Source organism: Kogia breviceps, chromosome 4 (genome assembly GCF_026419965.1).
Source record: "Kogia breviceps isolate mKogBre1 chromosome 4, mKogBre1 haplotype 1, whole genome shotgun sequence".
Taxonomy (NCBI): Eukaryota; Metazoa; Chordata; class Mammalia; order Artiodactyla; family Physeteridae; genus Kogia; species Kogia breviceps.
The window spans coordinates 115,781,461-115,802,497 of NC_081313.1; the positions used below are offsets into that span (position 1 = coordinate 115,781,461).

General features: G+C 40.6%; 1 protein-coding gene and 2 non-coding genes across 4 annotated transcripts; all 3 read right to left on the reverse strand.

Moving 5' to 3' along the window:
* Nucleotides 1-348: 348 nt before the first annotated feature.
* On the reverse strand, nucleotides 349-15,967 carry HSPA9 (heat shock protein family A (Hsp70) member 9). Of its 2 annotated transcripts, XM_059061263.2 has the most exons (17): nucleotides 15,431-15,967; nucleotides 14,081-14,139; nucleotides 13,760-13,847; nucleotides 12,751-12,932; nucleotides 11,883-12,007; nucleotides 11,272-11,345; nucleotides 10,819-10,925; nucleotides 10,177-10,339; nucleotides 9,149-9,241; nucleotides 5,840-6,049; nucleotides 4,500-4,727; nucleotides 3,496-3,600; nucleotides 2,598-2,715; nucleotides 2,084-2,178; nucleotides 1,739-1,831; nucleotides 1,414-1,554; nucleotides 349-1,106 (listed from the first exon to the last, which is right to left on the reverse strand). In XM_059061263.2, the coding sequence occupies exons 1-17, from the start codon at nucleotides 15,509-15,511 to the stop codon at nucleotides 1,029-1,031; spliced, it is 2,040 nt and encodes a 679-aa protein (XP_058917246.1). In that variant the 5' UTR covers nucleotides 15,512-15,967; the 3' UTR covers nucleotides 349-1,028. The 2 variants fall into 2 exon arrangements, with proteins under 2 accessions (XP_058917246.1, XP_066887830.1); XM_067031729.1 differs by lacking the exon at nucleotides 4,500-4,727 and having other exon boundaries at nucleotides 15,431-15,887.
* Nucleotides 3,946-4,013, reverse strand: LOC131756495 (small nucleolar RNA SNORD63). Its single transcript, XR_009335669.1, has one exon. It is a non-coding gene; the product is annotated as a small nucleolar RNA SNORD63 (small nucleolar RNA).
* Nucleotides 5,378-5,448, reverse strand: LOC131756494 (small nucleolar RNA SNORD63). Its single transcript, XR_009335668.1, has one exon. It is a non-coding gene; the product is annotated as a small nucleolar RNA SNORD63 (small nucleolar RNA).
* Nucleotides 15,968-21,037: the final 5,070 nt, after the last annotated feature.

A 21,037-nucleotide genomic window follows, 5' to 3' on the forward strand; every position in this document is an offset into this window, starting at 1 on the left:
GACGTGTTTCATTACTGGAAGCCAATTCTGGTTGGACTTATTTTCAGCAGAAAGCAGCCTGGAAATAGGAGGCCTGATTTTCATGTTAGAGATCTAAATAAAGACTGTTTCAACATTCCAAACCTCAGATGGGGCTAGGGAGGGAAAAAAAAAAAAGCATCCTCTGAACCTGACTTGTCTTTGGTGATAATTCTTATTATTATACCAGCCTTCCCAAGTTTTCAATTTGTTAGAAACTCAAATGCCAGTGTTAGAAAATCCTGTATCGAGGTCAGGGAGTTGGAAAATGTGATTCATGTCATATTTCTAAAGCTAAATCTCAGGGCCTCACCCCTCACAGACAAGAGATCAAAATGCTTTTCCTATTTATTTTTTTTAAAAATCCAGAATGGATCAAAAACAGTCATCAGGGATACAGGTACCAGACACAGGCCAAAGGGTAGCTAGGAAAGTATGCCTTCAGAAATTTTGGGAGACTTGTGTTTTAGAAGCTGGACCTCACATAAATAGCTAGCTTTGTTTTCCACTGATTTAGCTTCCCCTGTCCTACCTCCCAACGTGGCACAGCTGGCTTGCCTTGCAAGGCCTCAGTTGAAGAACTCCATATACACACAGGCTGGTACAGCAGTACTTAGGTAACTAGAAGGATCTCATCCCCCTATGGTCTCATTCCAGACCTGTCTTCAGTGTGTGGAATGGTTTCACCCCTTTGAAAATACAGCTACTTAGCACAAAACAACGTTAAATCTTTAGAATGATCAATGTATCTTCTTTCCCCCATTTTACATGCAGCTGAAAAAGAATGACAGTCTAGGGACAGAATACTGTGAACTCTGTACTGTTGGGAGTTATCACTTGTTAAATGATCATTAGCTAATGGTCACTAAATTTACATATTCAGGAAATTATATATAGAATACTGCAAAAACACAGTAGAAGACTGAAATTTTGCCCATTGCAGCTCAGGAAATCCCTTCACTCCCAAGCATCATAATATGTTGTCCTTTTGACTCTAAAGTTTACTGCTGTTACTGTTTCTCTTCCTTTTGATCTTCCTTTTGCTCCCCAGTGCCAGAACTTCCAGAGCCTTCCCGCTCAGATGCCATCTATAAAAAAACATTTGAGAGTCACTTGTTTAACGTTAAGGGTGACAGTTTGCTCTCTGATGAACTAAAAACAAAAAAACCATATCTTCCTGCCTGTTTCACCCTCCCAATTTTAGTGATTTCTTCCTTTGACCTCACCCTCCCTCCCTCCCTCCCACCCAAAGTAGTCAAGAAGGCAGGAAGAAAGATATTTCCAATTCCAATACTCCAAGTTCCATAAATGGCTATGTAGGAGCCATCAGTGACAGTAATCTAGAGCAGTTACATCAAGTTAGGAGCAAAATATTGAGTAAAACAGGCCTTGTACCTTTTTGTATGCCATTTCGAAGAGCTTCAATGATGCTTGCTGAAGGGAAGATGCTGCCTGCCTTATATTTTCTCCTGTTTCACTGTCTTTTCGAGCGAGGAGCTCCCTCATTTTGGAAATCTCTTCTTTTAGCTTGTGGCACTTAAAAACAAAACAAAACCAGACCTTCACTTTTTCTGGTTCTTATCCCATAACACACAGCAGAATGTTTAGAAGTATTTTTTTAAAACTAAATTCCTATCAAGACCCACACAGAAAAATGACCTTCACTGACATTGGTGACGATGCCTCCCAACTTCTTGAGCTATTTTAAAAGAGGGTTTACCTCATCAGCAGGCAATTGGTCCTTGAATTCTTCCATCTTGGTTTCTGTGTCATGAATGATTCCTTCAGCCATATTAACTGCTTCAACTCGTTCCTAAGAGAAATTTAAAATGTAGTATGAATGAAGACTTCCCAATCAACTAGTTGGCTGAATGTCCTCACTAAGAAGACAACATGAAAACTGCTACATACAGTTAACAGTATAAACAGTTAAGAGGGAGAAATCACTGTGGTCTGAGATGTAAGAGGTTTTAGCTGGATTCTGTAACATGAAAATTTTGATATGGGAAGACTGAGAATAAATAAGAAAGGCATTTCCCATAGAAGTTATGAGCAAAGTAATCACCTTCTTTCGCCGGTCTTCCTCAGCATACTTCTCTGCATTTTTAACCATATTTTCAATATCATCTTTGCTTAACCCACCAGAAGACTGGATCACAACTATAATGAAAAGAAGGCACCTCATTATTTCCCAGGAAAACTATATGCTTCTTCCTCTACTGTATTAAGAAAAAGAATCCTCCTCTTCAGAGTAGCTGTCTTGATGTGCATTATGAAGAAGGGGAATATCCTATTGTCCTATAATAAGCAGAGGGAAACCAAGGGTCTAAATATATAAAGAACTAACTGTCCTACCTACCAAAATTTCAGCAATCCAGAGGCTCAGTGCTTGCCTTTTTTGGGGGAATAAACACCATACCTGTTAATTTGACACTGATAACTGAGGAGAGGGCAAAGAGGACTCATTATTCTCCCCTGAGGCTAGGGGAAAAGATAATGCCTAATCTAGAGAGTCTAGTTCCCAACAGAGAAAAGTCCCTCACCTCACTCTTACAGTCTTAATAAATAAGAGTACTTACTCTGCTGCTCGCGTCCTGTACCCTTATCTTTGGCAGAAACATGTACAATCCCATTGGCATCAATGTCAAATGTAACTTCAATCTGAGGGACTCCACGAGGGGCTGGGGGAATCCCAATCTAGAATAAATAAATACCAGAGTAAGCTCCTCTCACAAAGGGGTCCAGTGCTCTATTTCCAAAACCTATATGGTCTTCTGGGGAAGAAATTACTTGGTTTCTGAGAGGAACAAGTGAAACTTTCACTTAAATGTACAAAAACATGAGTTTGTCAGTGAAGATAGTAATTTCATTGCTGCTTGAAATAAACAGGACTCATACTAGTGAAGGTTGGCTATAGCAAGTAACCACAATGGCTTTATGTACCTAAGGACACACAATGCGTGAAGAGTAAACTTTTCCATCATTCATCCCAACAAGCAATAAGTGATGCTGACTAGAAGCCAGTAATAAGGGACTTCCCTGGCGGTCCAGTGGTTAAGACTCTGCACTTCCATTGCAGAGGGCACAGATTCAATCCCTGGTCAGGGAACTAAGATCTCACATGCCACAGAGCATGGCCAAAAAAAAGAGACGACAATGACGAAGTAGCAGCCAATATAACAATATCAAATGTCTTTAAAAGTAGTAAAATAGTAATCAGGAATTTCTTCTAATAAGCACTGTTTATGAACCTTTCCCTGGCTCTTACAAGCTTCTTTATTTAGTTCCTAAGACACAAGAAGCAGAGCTTTCAGGTAAAAACTGAAGCCGTTATTATCCAGTTGCAGAATTCATTTGAATACTAGCTAAGATAACACAGACTACGTCTGTCAGAAGTTTATGGTAATATTAGGGGTTAGAATAGTGTAACTTCACCATAAAAAAATGAGCATAACATTCATGATTCCCAATACCTACCAAAGTAAACTGTCCAAGAAGTTTGTTGTCTCCAGCCATCTCTCTCTCACCCTGACACACTTTAATCTCCACCTGAGTCTGTCCATCAGCAGCTGTAGAAAACACCTAGGAAGAAAAAGGAAACTTGCTGGGTTGGCAGCCTGCTTTTTTTTTTTTCCAGCCTATTCCCCCTTAGAAAGTGCAACAAACCGAAGGAAGAAATTCACATCCCAACACTGGAAGAATCCTAACGTACTCTAATGTTCAGAACAAAGGCTTATGTCTTTACAGAGAACAGGAGTAGGATTAACACAGCAAAAGGGCATACAATAGCTATAGTTTTCAGCTAAGCAAATGCATTGTACAAAGATGCAGCATTAGCACAGAAGGCCTCAAGAGAAGGAGCTGTAAAAAGCAAGATGTTGAAACATGCTCATCCAGAGAAATGGGTCAGAGAGAGGACATTTATTTTATGCTCATAGTCACAGGAAATCACACACTTTTCTTCAGAATGATGTGTTGGCAATACATCACTACAAACATAGCAATAGCCATAGTTCTTTCAGAAAAACACCAAAACTGAGAAAGGAAATAATTCTTAATCGAAGCCAAGCCATTGTCCATATAACCCTGGCTTGGTATCTCAGAACCCCTATCGTTCTCCAGGAAGACAAGCACACTCCCCTAGTCTCAGCCACGCCATTCTTTTTACTGCCTTTGAGAACAGAAGAGTATAAGAATTTAGTCTCAAATGATGAGGCTCCTTCTGGCAATTATTATACTGAGAAGGAGAGACTACTGATGACTTCCCTAAAATCATCACCACTGGCTGACAGGTAAAGAGAACTTTTCCAGAAACAAAAGAAAACAAAGGACAAGATTCTTACCACCCCTCCACATTCAACTAGTTATGGACTGCAAAACAAAAAGGGAAGTTTTCTAGGAAAAGCTCACAGAAGTGGCTACAATCACATCCTCACAGAACCTAGTATCTCTGTGACAAAGTAGGGTGGGGTGGCTTTTACCTGGCTCTTCTTGGTTGGAATAGTGGTGTTCCTGTTAATAAGCTTGGTGAAGACACCTCCCAGAGTCTCAATACCCAAAGACAGGGGAGTGACATCCAAGAGTAGCACATCTGTGACATCACCAGCCAACACACCTCCCTGAATGGCAGCTCCAATGGCCACAGCCTCATCAGGATTGACAGCTTTACTTGGGGCTCGGCCAAAGAGATCCTGCACAGTCTGCTGAACCTGAGCACCAAGAAAAAAGAAGCTTGTCACTCACTACTGAGGACAATTGCCTGAGAAGGGGAGAATAGCACATGTGTCCTGAGACCCCACCAGGTCTCAGGACAGGGTGCTTCAGATCCAAGAATGTTTATTCAAATTATTTTGTAGCTGAGTTCTTGTTAATGAGTTAAGTATATTACTTGGTTACACATTTACTTTACTCTTAAGTATCTCATTCATAAGCCCTTTTAAATTTGGAAACAATTTGCCTAAATTTTGTTATCTGGTTTCCCAAGCAACACATCAAATTAGAAATACAAGGTACAAGGCAAGGGGACTTAATTTGTATAGTCCAAGTCCTCTTCTACATATCAACTAAAAATCAGCTTAACAGGAGCAGTAGTAATTCAATTCTGGTGCAAGTATGAGGCATGTTTTCCCCTCCTGCTTATTTTACTAATGCTAGGAAAAAGTTCTATTTGAATTAACATCTGGGATACTTTGTTAACATAAAGATATCTGTCTGGTTCAAAGCCTCTCCTTTTCACTTCAGATTTATTGTATGCATCATTTTCCTAGGCACAAGTACTCCAAAGGAAAAATTATGAAAATCAAGGCCCAAGATAGTTCTATTCAAGCTATAAAGCAAGAATTACACCATCAACAGGTTCTGTGCTCAGTTATTAGTTTTCCACACACCTGTCTTTTCAGAATGATGTGCTGATAAAATGCATCATTGCACAAATCTCTGTTGAATAGATGCCTTTAGAAACCCCAAACACTATACTGCAAAACACATGTCCAAAACTGCCCATAGAGGCTAGTTAGTACCAAGATGTTAAGCTGTCTCTGACCGCAAACTTTGTTTCATTCCTAAAAATTCTATAAAACTGAAGTTCAGGATCCTCCTTGCTATAACCCCTAAGACATTCTCCCCTTTCCTAATCCTTTTTAAAAAATACCCTTTAAGAACTCTCTAGCAAGGGCACAAATACATCTGCCTTTTAGGTCAGCGTGGTAGAAGGGCCACATATTCATGTCCCTACACAACATAAGCCATATGTTATGTCCTAATAAATCATTATGTGTTGGCCCTCTCTGCTCTCTATGTCAAGAATTCCATGGGTTCTTACCTTAGGCATCCTAGTCATGCCACCAACCAGAATCACTTCTCCTATGTCACTTTTGTTAACTTCTGCATCTTGCATGGCTTTTTGGCATGGAGCTATGGTCCTTCTGATTAGATCAGTAACAATCCCCTCAAACTGAGCCCGGGTCAGCTTCATATTCAAGTGCTTGGGTCCAGAAGCATCCATTGTAAGGTATGGCAAATTGATGTCAGTCTGCAAAGGAAGCAGGGAGACCAGTAGTGAAATCTCTTTATTACTTCAATTAAAGACTATACTCTAGGAAAGGAAGACTCTGAAAGTAACAGGGAGGGTCAGATTAAATGTACGGTCACCAAAGACAGTGACTCTTTTTTTTTGCGGTACGCGGGCCTCTCACTGTTGTGGCCTCGCCTGTCGCGGAGCTCAGGCTCCAGACGCGTAGGCTCAGCGGCCACGGCTCACGGGCCCAGCCACTCCACGGCATGTGGGATACTCTCGGACCGGGGCACGAACCCTCATCCCCTGCATAGGCAGGTGGACCCCCAACCACTGCACCACCAGGGAAACCCAGACAGTGACTCTTGAAGATTCAACCTCTTTTCTTCCCAGAAGTAAACACTATAAATCTGTTATTAACAATGAAGAAAGGAATAGAGAAGCAGGAAAAATCCCCATTCAGGAGGTGAAGAACAGTCTGTTCTGCCATTAAAAATATATTAAGAATCACACTACTGTGTTCTTTTACCAAGTTTTTAAAAATTTCCTTGCACATTAAGAAAAATGTGAAAGGTACATATGCTGCTCTGAACCAAATAATCTGCCACCAAACCAGGGCTTTCCAAGTTTCAGGAAGATGGTTAAGAAACCTACAACAAAAAAGCTAAAGACAACTACAAGGACTGACCACTGCTATCACATTCCCAGAGAGTAGCTAACACTGCTACAGTCACACCATGTAACACAGTATTTAATAAGCCTAAAATCCTGATAAGGCATGGATTAAGAATATTTAGACTAACAAAACATGCAGAAACAGGTGTCTCGAGGTGAACCCCCAGGAACAGAGTTTGTGTATGCTGCCCCTCCAACTTCACAAAGCAAGGCCAACAGGGAATAAAGACTGAAGGGAGCAAATCCTTAACCAGCTTCCTTTAGGTAGAGTACCCTGGACAGATAAATGCTTTACAGGGATAATCAACACATCTTTTGTAAAAACAGTGACAGTAGATATAGTTTCAAGAACACCAATAACAATTTTCTCTTTCTTTACAAAATGTTAACAAACCAAATCAGTAAATAAAATTACCTATAGTAATGCAATCCAGCAGAACTTTCTGTGGCAATGGGAATGTTCTCTATCTGTGCTTTTCAATCCAGCAGCCACTAGTCACATGTAGCTGAATACTTGAAATACAGCTAGTGGAACTGAGAAATGGAATTCTTAAAAATTGTATTTAATTTTAAATAGCCACATGTAGTTACTGTATTAATGCAGTTCTATATGCTATAAATTAATGACCAAGTGAAAAACTCCAGGGTTCTCCAACCTCGAAAACCAGTTCCACCATGAAGTTCTGTCCCTCTTCTCTCTCAATTCACTACCACACTCTGGTCCAAGTCCTTCCTTTCTCACCACCTGGTGTGCTGCAATAGCCTCCCAACATTTTCCCACACCCACTCAGGCTGCCACAAAGAACACTCCACCTCAGAGTGCTTTCCCCAAATCTGACCATGTTACTGGCCCACCTTAAAAATTTTCAGTAGTCTGTTGTCATTATCTCAGGAAAGACAAATCTATAAAGCCTCTAGCCTATCTTCTATGCTCCTCCTGCCAGTCTAGTCTGTACTTCAGCCACACTGACCCTTACTCAGATCTTTACTCGAGAACCTCATACGTACCTGACCCTTTATCTCTTCCTGATTAACTCACCTTTCAGAAGCTCTCCTAATTATGTCAAACACCTGTCACGTTCTTTTATTATAAATCTAACTTTGCCTTTTTAAAAAAACAAAATTAATACATACATTTAGAGTACCACTTACTATTTACTACACATTGTCCTAAGTATGTTATTTGTATTAATTTACTAATCCTCACAACTCTAAGGGGGAATGGAGCACTAATTATCCTCATTTTATAGACAAGAAAACAGAAATGTTAATTCATTCAAGGTCACACAGCTAATAAGTAATGAAATAAGGACTTCATCTCCACCAGTCTGCTTGCAGAGTAACTCTTAACCTCTACGTTACTTCTGACATTTATTAATATAATGTTCACATTAGTGTCCACCTCCCCAAACCACATTATAAACTCAAAGGTAATAAATGCTTCTATAAATTTAACCTACACACCTACAATCACACATGCACAAACGTTAATGTACAAGGATGGTCAATACACCTTGCTATAATAGCAAAATGGTGGAAAACAATCCAAATAGCTATCAATAGGATAGAGCCACAGTAAAACTAACCAACGTCCCGTTTCATAAAGTGACAACCCCTGGGAAGAATTATAAGCTATCCTCTGGTAATGCCACATATTTCAGCCCCTGTTCGTGCTGCAAATTCTGACAGCAGGACAAGGGAATACCATCAACCTCATGGATGACCCTGTACAGCTTTGTCACTCCTTATAGCTGCTATTAAAAAGAAAAAGGAAAAAAAAAGAAAGAAAATCCAGATGTGACTGAAGGTCACCCACTTTACCAACACAATGACAGATGCTATAAATACCTCTTCCCTTCCCAGAGTGCTAAAGTTGTTCCAGTTCTGAAAGATGAAGCCTCCCTTTGCCTTAACCACTAAGAACAGAATAACAGCATGTTAGGTCTGTGTCAGGGATATAGCAAGATGGCAGGAGACCTAATTCCAGGTTCTCAGGTGGCAGCAGGAAAGCAAATCATAACCTCTGATTTGGGTGCTTCAGCTCACCCACAAAAAACATAATGCTCCTTTGCTAATGGAAAGGCTCTTTTATCACCAACCAGAAAACTGTTAAAAAAAATCTGACCGACATTATGCCAATTAGAATATGCTATTCGAGTAAACTCAGGCTGAAAAGATCCATCAAGACTGGTGGGGGCTTCCCTGGTGGCGCAGTGGTTAAGAGTCTGCCTGCCGATGCAGGGAATATGGGTTCATGCCCCGGTCCGGGAGGATGCCACATGCCACAGAGTGGCTAGGCCCATGAGCCATGGCCGCTGAGCCTGCACTCCGCAATGGGAGAGGCCACAACAGTGAGAGGCCTGTGTACCGCCAAAAAATAAAATAAAATAAAATAAAATAATTAAAAAAATAAAATACTGGTGGAATTTGTCCACGTCTCACCTGCACAGATGAAGAGAGTTCACACTTGGCCTTCTCAGCGGCTTCCCGAACCCTTTGAAGCGCCATGTTGTCTTTGGTCAAATCAACCCCTGTCTACAAAGTGAAGACACACAATATATTAGTGTTAAGAAAATGAATACTACTTAAATAGCAGTGGTAAGCTGTAACAAAACAAAATAGAGCCATACCTTTATAAACAAGCAGAAATTACTTATTGCCCTTAAAAATCTATAGGAAAAAAGAAGACCAACTTTGAAAAAGAAATGTGTCTGGAGTTAGAGGATGAACTGTTCTCAGTTCTTTCCAGCTGTAGGATTCTAGCTCAAAAAAGGAGTTCCCATAATTCCTTTTCCAAAGTTTGCTTTACACCCCTTCCCTTTTATAAAAGATCTACATTAGTACCTGTTTTTGCTAACCAAATAAAATCTAAAAAGGATTTTCACTTTTACAAAAAAGGCAAAAAGGACAAATAATGTTCAGCGTTTGCTTTGCAGCGAGCCATTACAGAGGCAGTGTGCACCCCAAGCTCCTTCCCCAGTAACTACACTTATCTGAGCACCAAACCACCACCACAGCTTTGAACTATGAGCATACAACCACTTATGTTGTGCATCTGTTAGCAAAATATGTAGTTTCACGACATTTCAGCTTATCAAAAGTTCTGCAAGCTCAATTTTCAGATAGTGGGGGAAACCTATACAGTCATCCCTTGGTATCTGTGAGGAATTGGTTCCAGCAACCCCTGTCAAATGCGGATACTCCAAATCCAAAGATATTCAAGTCTCTAATATAAAATGCCATAGTACTCTTGTACACCAGGTGCTATAGCCTTTTAATTGTTGTTTGTTCCCAATTTGAAGCTACGATAACCAGAATAGTTCAGAGCACTCATGGAACTCAAATGCAATTTCAGTGGCCTACTCAACACTCTCTTTAGGGGAAAAAAAAATCATAAAGCAAGTCAGCAGTCCGAACAAAGAAATTCTCAGTATTCCAATGTGTACATATTAACCACACTGCTAACTAACCTCTCTTTTGAACTCCTTCACAATGTGACGCAGCAAGGCCTGGTCAAAGTCTTCACCACCTAAAAAAGTGTCTCCGTTGGTGGATTTCACCTCAAATACTCCTTTCTGAATTTCCAGTATGGAAATATCAAAAGTTCCACCACCTAAATCATATACAGCAATGCTAGAAAGAAAAAAGGCCGTCAGGAACAAAATTCATCACAGCGTATGGATTTCAGTAACCAAATCAACATAAACTTGGCTACCTTCCCCGCAGGTATAATTATGAAAGTTGATGACTGCATAAGTGACGTATGTCTTAACAGGTGGCCCGAATAGCAACATGTAAAACACACATACAGTTAAAATGAAATGTTAAAAAGCAAAACCCACTCTTTTGGATGAATACTTGTCAACAGGCATACCAAGGGAAAAAAATGACCACGACCAGTACTTTAAAAAGAAAAAGTAATCAAGGGACAATCTTGAAATGAATGAAAAACACAGACCATAAAAGCCTTGAGAAAAGGTCAAGGCAGTACATTTCCAGTCTAAGTATAAGGCTCAATCACTATGAAATCAAGATGACGATTTAGGATAAGTTTCAAGGTTCCATGAACTTAAGTCTCACAAATCTAGGTGGAATTTACTGCACAAACTTACATTTTGTCTTCTGATTTGTCTAGGCCATAGGCCAGAGCAGCTGCTGTGGGTTCATTAATTACCCGAAGCACATTTAGTCCAGATATCTGGCCAGCATCCTTAGTGGCCTATAAAAAAAGAAAAAAGCATTTTCCACCGTGTCCCAGGTACCATTAATATCCTGAATAAAAATGCTAATTGGGGGGCTCCGCTGGTGGCAGCAGTGGTTAAGAATCCTTTTGCCAATGAGGGGACACAGGTTCGAGCCCTGGTCCAGGAAGATGCCACATGCCGCAGAGCAACTAAGCCTGTGCTCCACAACAAGAGAAGCCCACACACCGCAATGAAGAGTAGCCCCTGGTCGCTGCAACTAGAGGAAGCCCATGTGCAGCAACCAAGACCCAATGAAGCCGAAAATAAACAATAAATAAATAAATAAATAAATAAATGTATTAAAATGATAACTAAACTCACCTGTCTCTGAGAGTCATTGAAATACGCTGGGACGGTGATCACAGCATTTTTTGCTGTATGCCCCAAGTAATTTTCTGGAAAAGCAATCAATGAAAATCATTCATGAGACCCTATCAGACGAAACAGGCTACAATTACTAATGTAGCCTAACAACCTGTGTCACTCTCTTGAGGTCACAAACAGCACCCAATGGTTTTTCAGCATATGACCTAACATGAAGAGACCTTGTAGGAAAACACTCCAATTTTAAAAACCCAAGATCTCACCTTTAACATGTTAATGAAGGCTCACCAGCTACAATGACCTACTTTTAGATTTAAAAGGACCACTAGTTTCTTAAATGGGAAGTTTTACCTAACAGACACAAAAGCTTAATGTGTAATCTTTTGATTTCCCTTCTGGAAAAAAGAAACAAGCAAGCCACCATTAGGAAAACTTGGAAGAGAAATTCAATTTGTAGGGAAAGAGTAAAAAAGTCTTGCCATTCCTAGGTATTCTGTATAAAAGCCACTGTAAACTCATCCAAAGGACACTGAGGTATGGAAGCCAGTGATCTCAGAGGAATCATGCAGTTCTCTGAATTTTCCCAGATATGAACGAAACTTTCTCACCTGCAGTCTCTTTCATCTTCATCAACACAAATGCTCCAATCTGACTTGGGGAATAGAGTTTTCCATGAGCTTCAACCCAGGCATCACCATTAGAGGCACGGACAATTTTAAAAGGAACATTTTTACTGAAAGACACAAAAATTATACTTGAGAAAACATGCCAGCACAACCTACCATGAGGTTACCATACACCGTGAAAGCCCATCTTCCACCCCAAGAGATCCATGGCCAACAAATGAGAACTTCAGGAATTTGTTTAATGAAAACCTTTAGAAAGCAATCATTAACATGTAAAAACATCCTGAAGAAACCTGAACATTCTTCTCACCAAAAATTTATGCAGCTACTTTGGAAAGCGGTAACAGAGATACCATATGACCTAGCAATTCCGTTACTAGATGTCTATCCAAAAGAAAACATATGTCCACGCAAAAACCTATAATACACAAATGTTTATGGTAGCATTATTCATAAGAGCCAAAAAGTGGAAACAACCCAAATGCCCATTAACAAACAGATAAACAAAATGCAGTATGTATGCATACAATGGGATATTATTTGGCCATAAAAAGGAATGAAATACCAATACATGCCACAACAAGGATGAACCTTGAAAACATATCTGATCAGTATCAAGATGGCACCTATGCCATTATCTACCTTATATGTTTAACGCCATTTATGTGGTCCAGGAATGACTAGCCAGATCTTCATATATCATGTCACACATAGCAAAGACCTAATCTGTGAAGGCAGAATTGAATTTTTTGACCCTTCTGGCAGGAGCAGGGCCTGTCCCCAGGGATCCTGCTGGTAAGATTCATCCATATAGCCTTTGCATATAAACACATTTTTTGCTATTACTCACATGTCTTTTTGAACTTCTGGGTCATCATATCGCCGGCCAATGAGACGCTTGGTAGCATAGAATGTGTTGTTTGGGTTGGTGACAGCCTGTCGCTTGGCCGGCATGCCAACAAGTCGCTCGCCATCTGCTGTAAAGGCTACAACTGAAGGGGTGGTTCTGGCACCTTCAGCATTCTCTAGCACCTAAAACTCCCAAAGTAGGACAGAGAATGAAGTTCCAGTCACCACTAGTGTCTTTGTACCAATCATTTAAGACACAAAACAAACACTAAAGAACAGTACTAATGGGCATACTTTTCTGCTCTGTGAATGCTGATATAGTAAGCAACTACTATTGCAGATTAAAACAACCTAAAACTAAGAACATCCAAAAAACAGGAATAAATATAAATCACATCTTTCATACTCAATGTTTGGACAATGTAATCTTTCCTTCCACACGGAGAGTTAAATCTACTTCTGATTTTTTGGTGATGCCTACAAGTTTCAGGCATTAAAAAAAACTGCCAACAAGAAATTTAAAAATCCAGGTGCTCCAAATATTCTTGAGGAGAACCAGGTGGGAATAAAGATTTCACAAACAAAGGAGGAACAGCCTCTACTTCCTCTAGAAGGAAGTAAAGAACATGCCTTACTTAGAATGCAGCCCATGTATTATTTGGAGCTCCACTTGCTTCTAGACTGTTCCTGCACCTTTAGCCTTTGTTTAACTGACTTACAAAAAAGCAGAACTTTAATTACAGAAGTAATCAACAGTACAAGTCATCCCAATAGGTCCTAATGGTAACTTAGTAGAGTCTTACATCTATACTAGAACACACTTAAATCCTGGGAAGTCAAATCCATTCATTTATTACCAGCATACAATTAAGCACAAAGATTTACCTCAAAAAAGTCTTAAGAATTTAGGAGCAACTTTGAAAATGTCCCTTATCTAAGCCAAAGGACACAGAATTCTGAATTGTGTACTGGTTACCACTACATGATCCAGAGCTTCCAGTCATGCTCACCTTTGCTTGTTTACCTTCCATAACTGCCACACAGGAGTTGGTAGTACCCAAATCAATACCAACAACTGCTCCCTTGATTGCTTCTGATCTGTAAGACATTTAAAACAATGCTATGATTAGTTATCTTAACAGTGATCTCCAAAACAGTTGTAGAAAAACATAAGCAAACAATATTTGCTACTGTGGCAAAATGCATACTCTATAAATAAACTTAGCTGTCTTTTTTTTCGGAGTGAAGTAATTAATCACAAATTTAAAGACCATTGCTCTGGGGTTTAATATTTATTATCTTAATGCTAAAGGAAACGAAATTACACTTACGCATAGTCCCGCCTTGAAACAATTCTAAAAGCTTCATGACTAAAGCCATTCCAGCCATCCTTAAAAACAAAACAAAAAAAGAATCAGCCATGAACTACATATGAAAACTTGTGCTTGTTTTAATTATTCTTCCGAAGAATACATGAAAGGTTGAGACTTTCATTCTGTTCACTGAGTGGTTACCATGTATAAAATATACTGAAATAAAACATTTCATGTCTAAAAGACATTATGGTACTCAAACAAGCCTAATAAAGTATAAATTTTCCCAATGAAATCAGAGAAATAAATAGATATAAAATTATCTTGAATTACATTACCAAAGGGTCTCTCAACCTTGGCACTACTGATTTTCAACAAAATCTTTGTAGGGAGCTGGGCCGTTCTATGCACTGCAGAATGTTTAGCAGCAACTCGGGCCTTTACAAATAGAACCTACTAGTAAGTAGCATGGCTACCCAGGTTGTGACAACCAAAATTATTTCCAGATTCTGCTAAATATCCCGTGGAGAAGCAAAAATACGTTAAAATACTACTCAATTTCATCATCAGGAGCAGTGTCTACCTAAGACCCACATGTGTTACGTGTTGCAGGTAAAGATTTAACTGAATCAGAGACGTTTCCCCTGACCTTACCAAGCTACTGCTTTAAGGGAACTAGAATTAGTAATTTTGTGAAGTCAGTTTACGAGGAAAAAAAAAAGTCAGGAGTGGCTTCCCATCAGTGTCAAAGACCTTTGTTACAATCTCACCTCAGGCTACTTACAAGTCTTCTTTTACCCAACCTGAGTGCAAAGAAATACAATTCCTGTTTCCCCAAAAGGTATGTTTTTAGTCTTACACGACAATGAACAACCACTCCATGGCCTTTTCCTGATTTGCTTATTTTTTTCTGAAATAACGGAGGACAAAATTCTGGGGAGCTAATTAGTCAAATGTTCGTAAGCAAGAAAATCAAAGCTTGATTTTTAATTTATTGCTCAGATGCTCTTTCTTCCTTCGTTGTATCATAGCAACGAGGTCCTCGCACACTCTGCATTTCACAACGAACAATCGTCCTTCTACTCAAGACCCAAACTGTCTAATCGTCTCAAAAGGACTAATCAGGACCACTGCCCGGTACTCGATGAGATAAAACTCTAGGCTCCCAAGGAGTGTGACTCAGCAGGGCCTGAGACAGGAACGCAAAACCCTGAATGAGGCCTTGAACCGGCAGCACTGAATACTAAACGTATGTTATTTTCCGTCTCTCCCCGTCTCTCCCCGAGGATTCTGACCCCAAAGGCCGCGGCCTGCCGCACTGAGTCCCAAGGCCGTGAGCCCCTCGGGGAAGGCCCGGCAGTCCCTTACCTGGTGCCGGGCGGCTGTGGGGCCCCGGGAGGCTGCGGCGCCGACAAGACGGGCTACTGCGGCTCGGCTGGCGCTTATCATGGCTGCTAAATGGTGGAAATACGAGGCAGCAAACACGCGGTCGAACCGCCGAATATTGCGCAGCGCGGTGATGCTAGTGCTTCTGGAAACCTCCAACTACGTGAGGTGGGGGGCGGGGTTTGATCGCTGCGGCCTGGAAGCCCGCTCTTCCGCTGAGGCGCCGCCCGCGCTGCCTGATAAGAAAATACGTGAACGCTGCTTCCGGAGTCAGGGCCTATGGCTAATACGCTTCGCAGCATGATGGTAGGAAAAACCGTGTCCTTCCGTGCCAGCTGCGGCAGGTCTGGGCTCCGTGAGAGACCAGGAGGCTAAAAGCAGCATAAGGCAGAACCTTGGACAACCCCGGTCCTCGGAGGCAGAAAAGACTCAAGGTCACACGGGATAAATTGCGAACAGTCTCCTTGCGTCAGTTGCCTGAGAGGAGGGGCCTGTTGCGCCTGCGCAGCTGGCATCCTACTGAGTGCCTGGAGCGCATGTGCGCAGGGAGTGGCGGAAACCGGGGAGGAGTCTAACTAGAGCTGTCATAGGATGCTCCAGCTCACGTGAGTTTGGTCCCAGCGTTGTCCTGGGAGAGCCCCGGGCGGATACGAGCTCTGCGCGAGTTGGAGTTTCCTCCTCGCGGAGGGCGCCATTTTGTACTGCGCCTTTGTTCAGTGTGAACCTGGGGTTCAAAATCTTTGTTGCTCAGCCTCGTCATTTCTTCGTCTTCTGACCGCTTGTTGCTATTGCAGTAATTTGAAATACACCTACATACGCAGACTTTCGACAAATTCTTTCAGAGTTTTACCACAGGGACCTTGGGTTTTGAACTACTAAAGCACCCTTCATTCAGACAGAGCATTGGGTTGCCTTAGGCTAATTATCTTGCAGACCATCCCGAGAAAAAATACCTGAGCTCAGGATCTTACCTGCCCAGGTTTGCTGGGCCTCACTGAGGCTCTGAAGCAGAGCAGGACCCCATGGGCCCACCTGGGCACAAAAGCCTTTCTGTGTCCCCCATTTATTGTTTGTAGGAAATAGGCTTCATTCAGCCTCTTTGACTGTCCCTTAGTTCCAAAAGGCAGATTCAAGCAGTTGCTAATCTGACGCTGGCTCAGGGTCCTGGTTTGCAGTCAAGGACTATACATAATAATATCTGTGAGTTCTGTGGAAACTATTCCCTGCCCAGGTGGAGGATGGTAACTTCAGGCTGAGGGCAAGATTCCTTAAGTGCCGCCCTGTTACGTCACCACCAACCAGTCAGAAGAAAGTCACACACCCTGCATCTCTCACCCCAAATTTTGCGTATAAAATCTTCCCCTAAAACCATAAGGGAGTTTGGGGATTTTTTTAGAGCATGAGCCACCCATTCTCCCTGTTTGACCGTGCAATAAACCTTTCTCTGCTCGAAACTCTGATGTTTTAGTTTGTTTAGCCTCACTGTAAGTCAGGCACATGAACTTGTGTTCAGTAACAGCTCCTCAGGCCCATCCCAAAACCTTGTTGCTTGGGGCAGACGGCGTGGGTTCTATAACAAGTGCCACTGACCTCTCTGCTGTGACCACTTTCAGATTTGTAAGAAAAAGAATTAATTCATTGATTCAACAAATATGTCCTGGAATGCCTTGATTTTAGAAGTGAAGCAATTTGTCCTTAAAGTCTCAAAGTCCAATTTCAAAAGAGAAAGATGCTCCACTGTTAAGTGACCACCATTGTGTGAGGAATTATGAAGGAAATTTTGGGGGAAGTTTGGGAGGGAAAGAAGATAGCTGAGTTCAGATTGTGATGGGGGAGGGAAGAGGGAGTAAGAAAATAAAAAGTCAAACATAATATTGGTTATAGAGTATACAGATCCTAAAAAAAAAGTACCCTCACACTCTTATTTGTTAGTTATCATTATATTATCTTTACTTGTCTACTTCATACTTTCATTTCTCTTGTTTCTTAATTCCCTCAGAGGTAGACTTTCCTGAGGTCATCCAAGTTACAGTCTAATGGCCCCTATTATAAAGAGATTTGTATGCTAAAACAATATGCTGATGCTAAAGAATGTGGGTGAGAGGGATAAATTGGGAGATTGGGATTGAGATATATACACTACTATATATAAAATAGATAACTAATAAGGACCTACTGTATAGCACAGGGAACTCTACTCAATACTCTGTAATGACTTATATGGGAAAAGAACTTAAAAAAGAGTGGATATATGTATATGTATAACTGATTCTCTTTGCTGTACACCAGAAACTAAGCACAACATTGTAAATCAACTATACTCCAATAAAAATTATTTTTTAAAAAAGAACATAGAGGAGTGACAAATAAATAATACTAAACATGGAAGCAAAATAGAAATTGAAAACTTCACATCCCTACCTTGCATATGATAAGGAGGGAGGAGGGCAAGTGGAGTAATCAGAATAACTGCATTCTCCTCACTTCCCTCTTTTCTCTACTGGTTCTATTAAGAATTTGCTTTTTTTCTTTCTTGTTGCATATACTTAAAAACCACACAGTGTTAATCAAAAGAATCCTGGAATCAAATGGTGTTAGCTAAAGGGTGTCAGAGATGATGATTCTGGGGGTACACATATCGCTGAGGTTCCTGGTGTTTTCCCCAAGAGCCTGGCAAATACTCAACATGACCACAAGGGGGTTGTTGTAGCTCTAGATACTACTCAAAGCAGGAGCCTGAGAATGGGGCTGCATGTATTGTATTTACCAGTGTGAAGGACAGGTTTTGGGGTTGCTTTGCAAATTAATATAGCCTACAGCCGGATGATTTGAAGAAATAAGCATGAGTCTAAAAAGAGCTGGCTGCAAATGAGTAAGAGTGGATGGTTAGATCCACGGCCGGGTGATGCAATTATTCATCATACAACACAGCACTGTATTTCATTTCTTTGTTGTCATTTCAGTGTCATACTGGAAAGTGAAAGGAGCTGGTACATAATTTGCATGTGGGTAAATGTTTACCAGATAGAACAGGTGGCTGTCCAATACCTGTGCATACTATATTTTAAATTATATTCTAACTGGCATGATTTTTATTTTAGCATATTTGGAGAGAGGAAACCAGTTTCAATTTTTAAGTATTTAACTCCCAGTCATTAATAGGAAATGTCATTAGATAGTAATCACTAATAGTTGTCTAGTGTTTACTTAAGTGCCCCACTGTCCTAAATACTTTCTAACATTATTTAATGGAATGATCAAAACAATGGTTTCAAGGGAATAATACTATTGGTATTCCCATTTTGCAGATGTGGAAACTGAGGCTTAAAGTGGTCAAGTATGTTATATAGGTCACATGGCAATTGAATGGTAAAGCCAGATTTGAAGCCAGACTGTCTGACTCCAGAACCTATACTGCTAACCACTAGGCTCTGCTGCCTCATAACAAAACTGGGTCTGATCTTTTATCTCCACATATACAGAAGATGAGTTTTGTAACACTGGCCTAATCCATTATTAACAGCAGCTATTTTAGGCAATTGAATTAAAGTTATAAAAGAATTTTTATGTAGTTTAGGTTCCAAGACATCTATAAAGAAAGTTCAATCTGTAATAGAACACATAAGATCAAGCTTATATTTTTAAAGCAGTCTGTTTAAACTGGTGACTCAGATGACGTTTTATTCAGTTTTCCCAAAGATGAATATCATGCTGTGGCACTTTCCATCTTCATGAAATAAAATGTGGCATACTGCAGGGATTTGTCATTTTTATTCTCCTTGGAATTTTTATGTACCTGCGGCAGATTTCAGGAGACAGTTCCCACTTTTCCATTTGGGCATTAGCTACACTATATTGGAGTACATTACACAGTGTCACTTCACTCAAGTCTGATTCAACAGAGCTTGTCCCAGTGAAGTGTAGGAAGTGTTATGTCAGGTGATGTCTCTGTACCCGAGGTTGATGACAATTAGCAGGTTTCATTTTATATCGAATGCCTGGTAACCCACCAACCTGCCTGCCTTCTGTTAGGAGAAAAGAGAAATAGAGGATGACCCTGAAAGAAAACTAAGGTAGCAATAAATCAAAATAAGATGTCCCTTTGTTTAGGTTGGATATTTACATTCCAGTGATATTGCAGTCTCATTGCACAGGGTAAAAATCAGTCAGTTAACCTCACTCGGATTTTCATTCAGGTTTGGAAAACAGTCGGCTATTGGATAGGTCCAAGGATCTTTGTGTGAGGTCCCTATTTAGGGAGGGTGTAGGACTGAAAAGCAGAGCTTTACTCTTTATGAAGACCCATTTAATAATTAATTCTTAAGGATGCAGGAGTCTTTTCTGAATGCTTTTATTTAAAGGGCCAGAATTTTAATTTATTCTTGATCAGGATGTTATAGCGAAAGCAACCCTGAACTAGGACTTGAGCCTGAACTTGAGTTCCAGAAACACAGAAAGGTCTTTAGATATCACTTAAAATCTAACCTTTTATTTAATAGATGAGGAACTGAGAGAATCAGTGAGTTGCCCAAGGTCACACAGACAGTATTAGCTTCTGTTCTACAGCCTCCATTTTCACTTGGTATGCTTTTTAGAAATCACCCACATGATTTCAGACTAAATGGTCAATCAGTAGTTTTTCAAATGCTTACAGACAACTCTGGCTCATATACCCGCTTCCTCCTGTCTCAACCTTACTCTTTAAGGTACACAATTAGTGAAATTATATCAGCTATCTTTTCAGATCTCCTGGATTACATCCTCTCTCTATGTGAGGGGCTTTTGGTTTCTAAGGTTCCCCACCTTGGCTCCCCAGCTGTCAGGAGAGGAGGTACCCAGGCTTCCTTAGGTGATGAGGATTTAATTGAAGGCTAGTTGGAAGAAGTACAGGCATTGTCTCAATACCCGTAGAACCAGAGTTCTGGCAGAACAAGTTGGGTGGCTCCTCCTCGTTGGTCAGGCCCCAGCAGGACCTGGCTGTAGTGGCTTGTTATCAGGCTTCTGATGTTCCCCTCTGCACTGACTCTGCCCTTTCCATAGCTCAGCTTCTTTATGTCTGCTTCTCTGATTCTTCTATTGCAGTAGTTCCTACATTTCAGTAGGCATCAGAATTACTGGGAAGCTCTTTAAGCATACCAACCCGAGAGATTTAGGTCCTGTAGGTCTGAGGTGGGTCAAGTAATCTGCATGTTTAACAAGTTCCACAGGAGATTCTGATAGGGGTGGGGATTAAGGACCACACCTTCTTTAGAAACACCCCAAGTATCATGGTGTCTTCTGGTCACCACATTTTTTCATTACACGTCCTATTAGAAAAATATTTGAGGGACTTCCCTGGCAGTCCAGTGGTTAAGACTCCACACTTCCACTGCAGGGGGCTTGGGTTCAATCCCTGGTAAAGGAACTAGGATCCCGCATGCTGTGTGGTGTGGCCAAAAAATTAAAAAAAAAAAAAATTTGAGCACACACCTCCATTATGTGTATATTTATGTACTTAGAAGCTGTGTATGTAGTACTATTAAACATATATAAAAATGGAAAAAATAAATATGAATACATTTGAATTCTTTCTTCCTGTACTCTAATGTA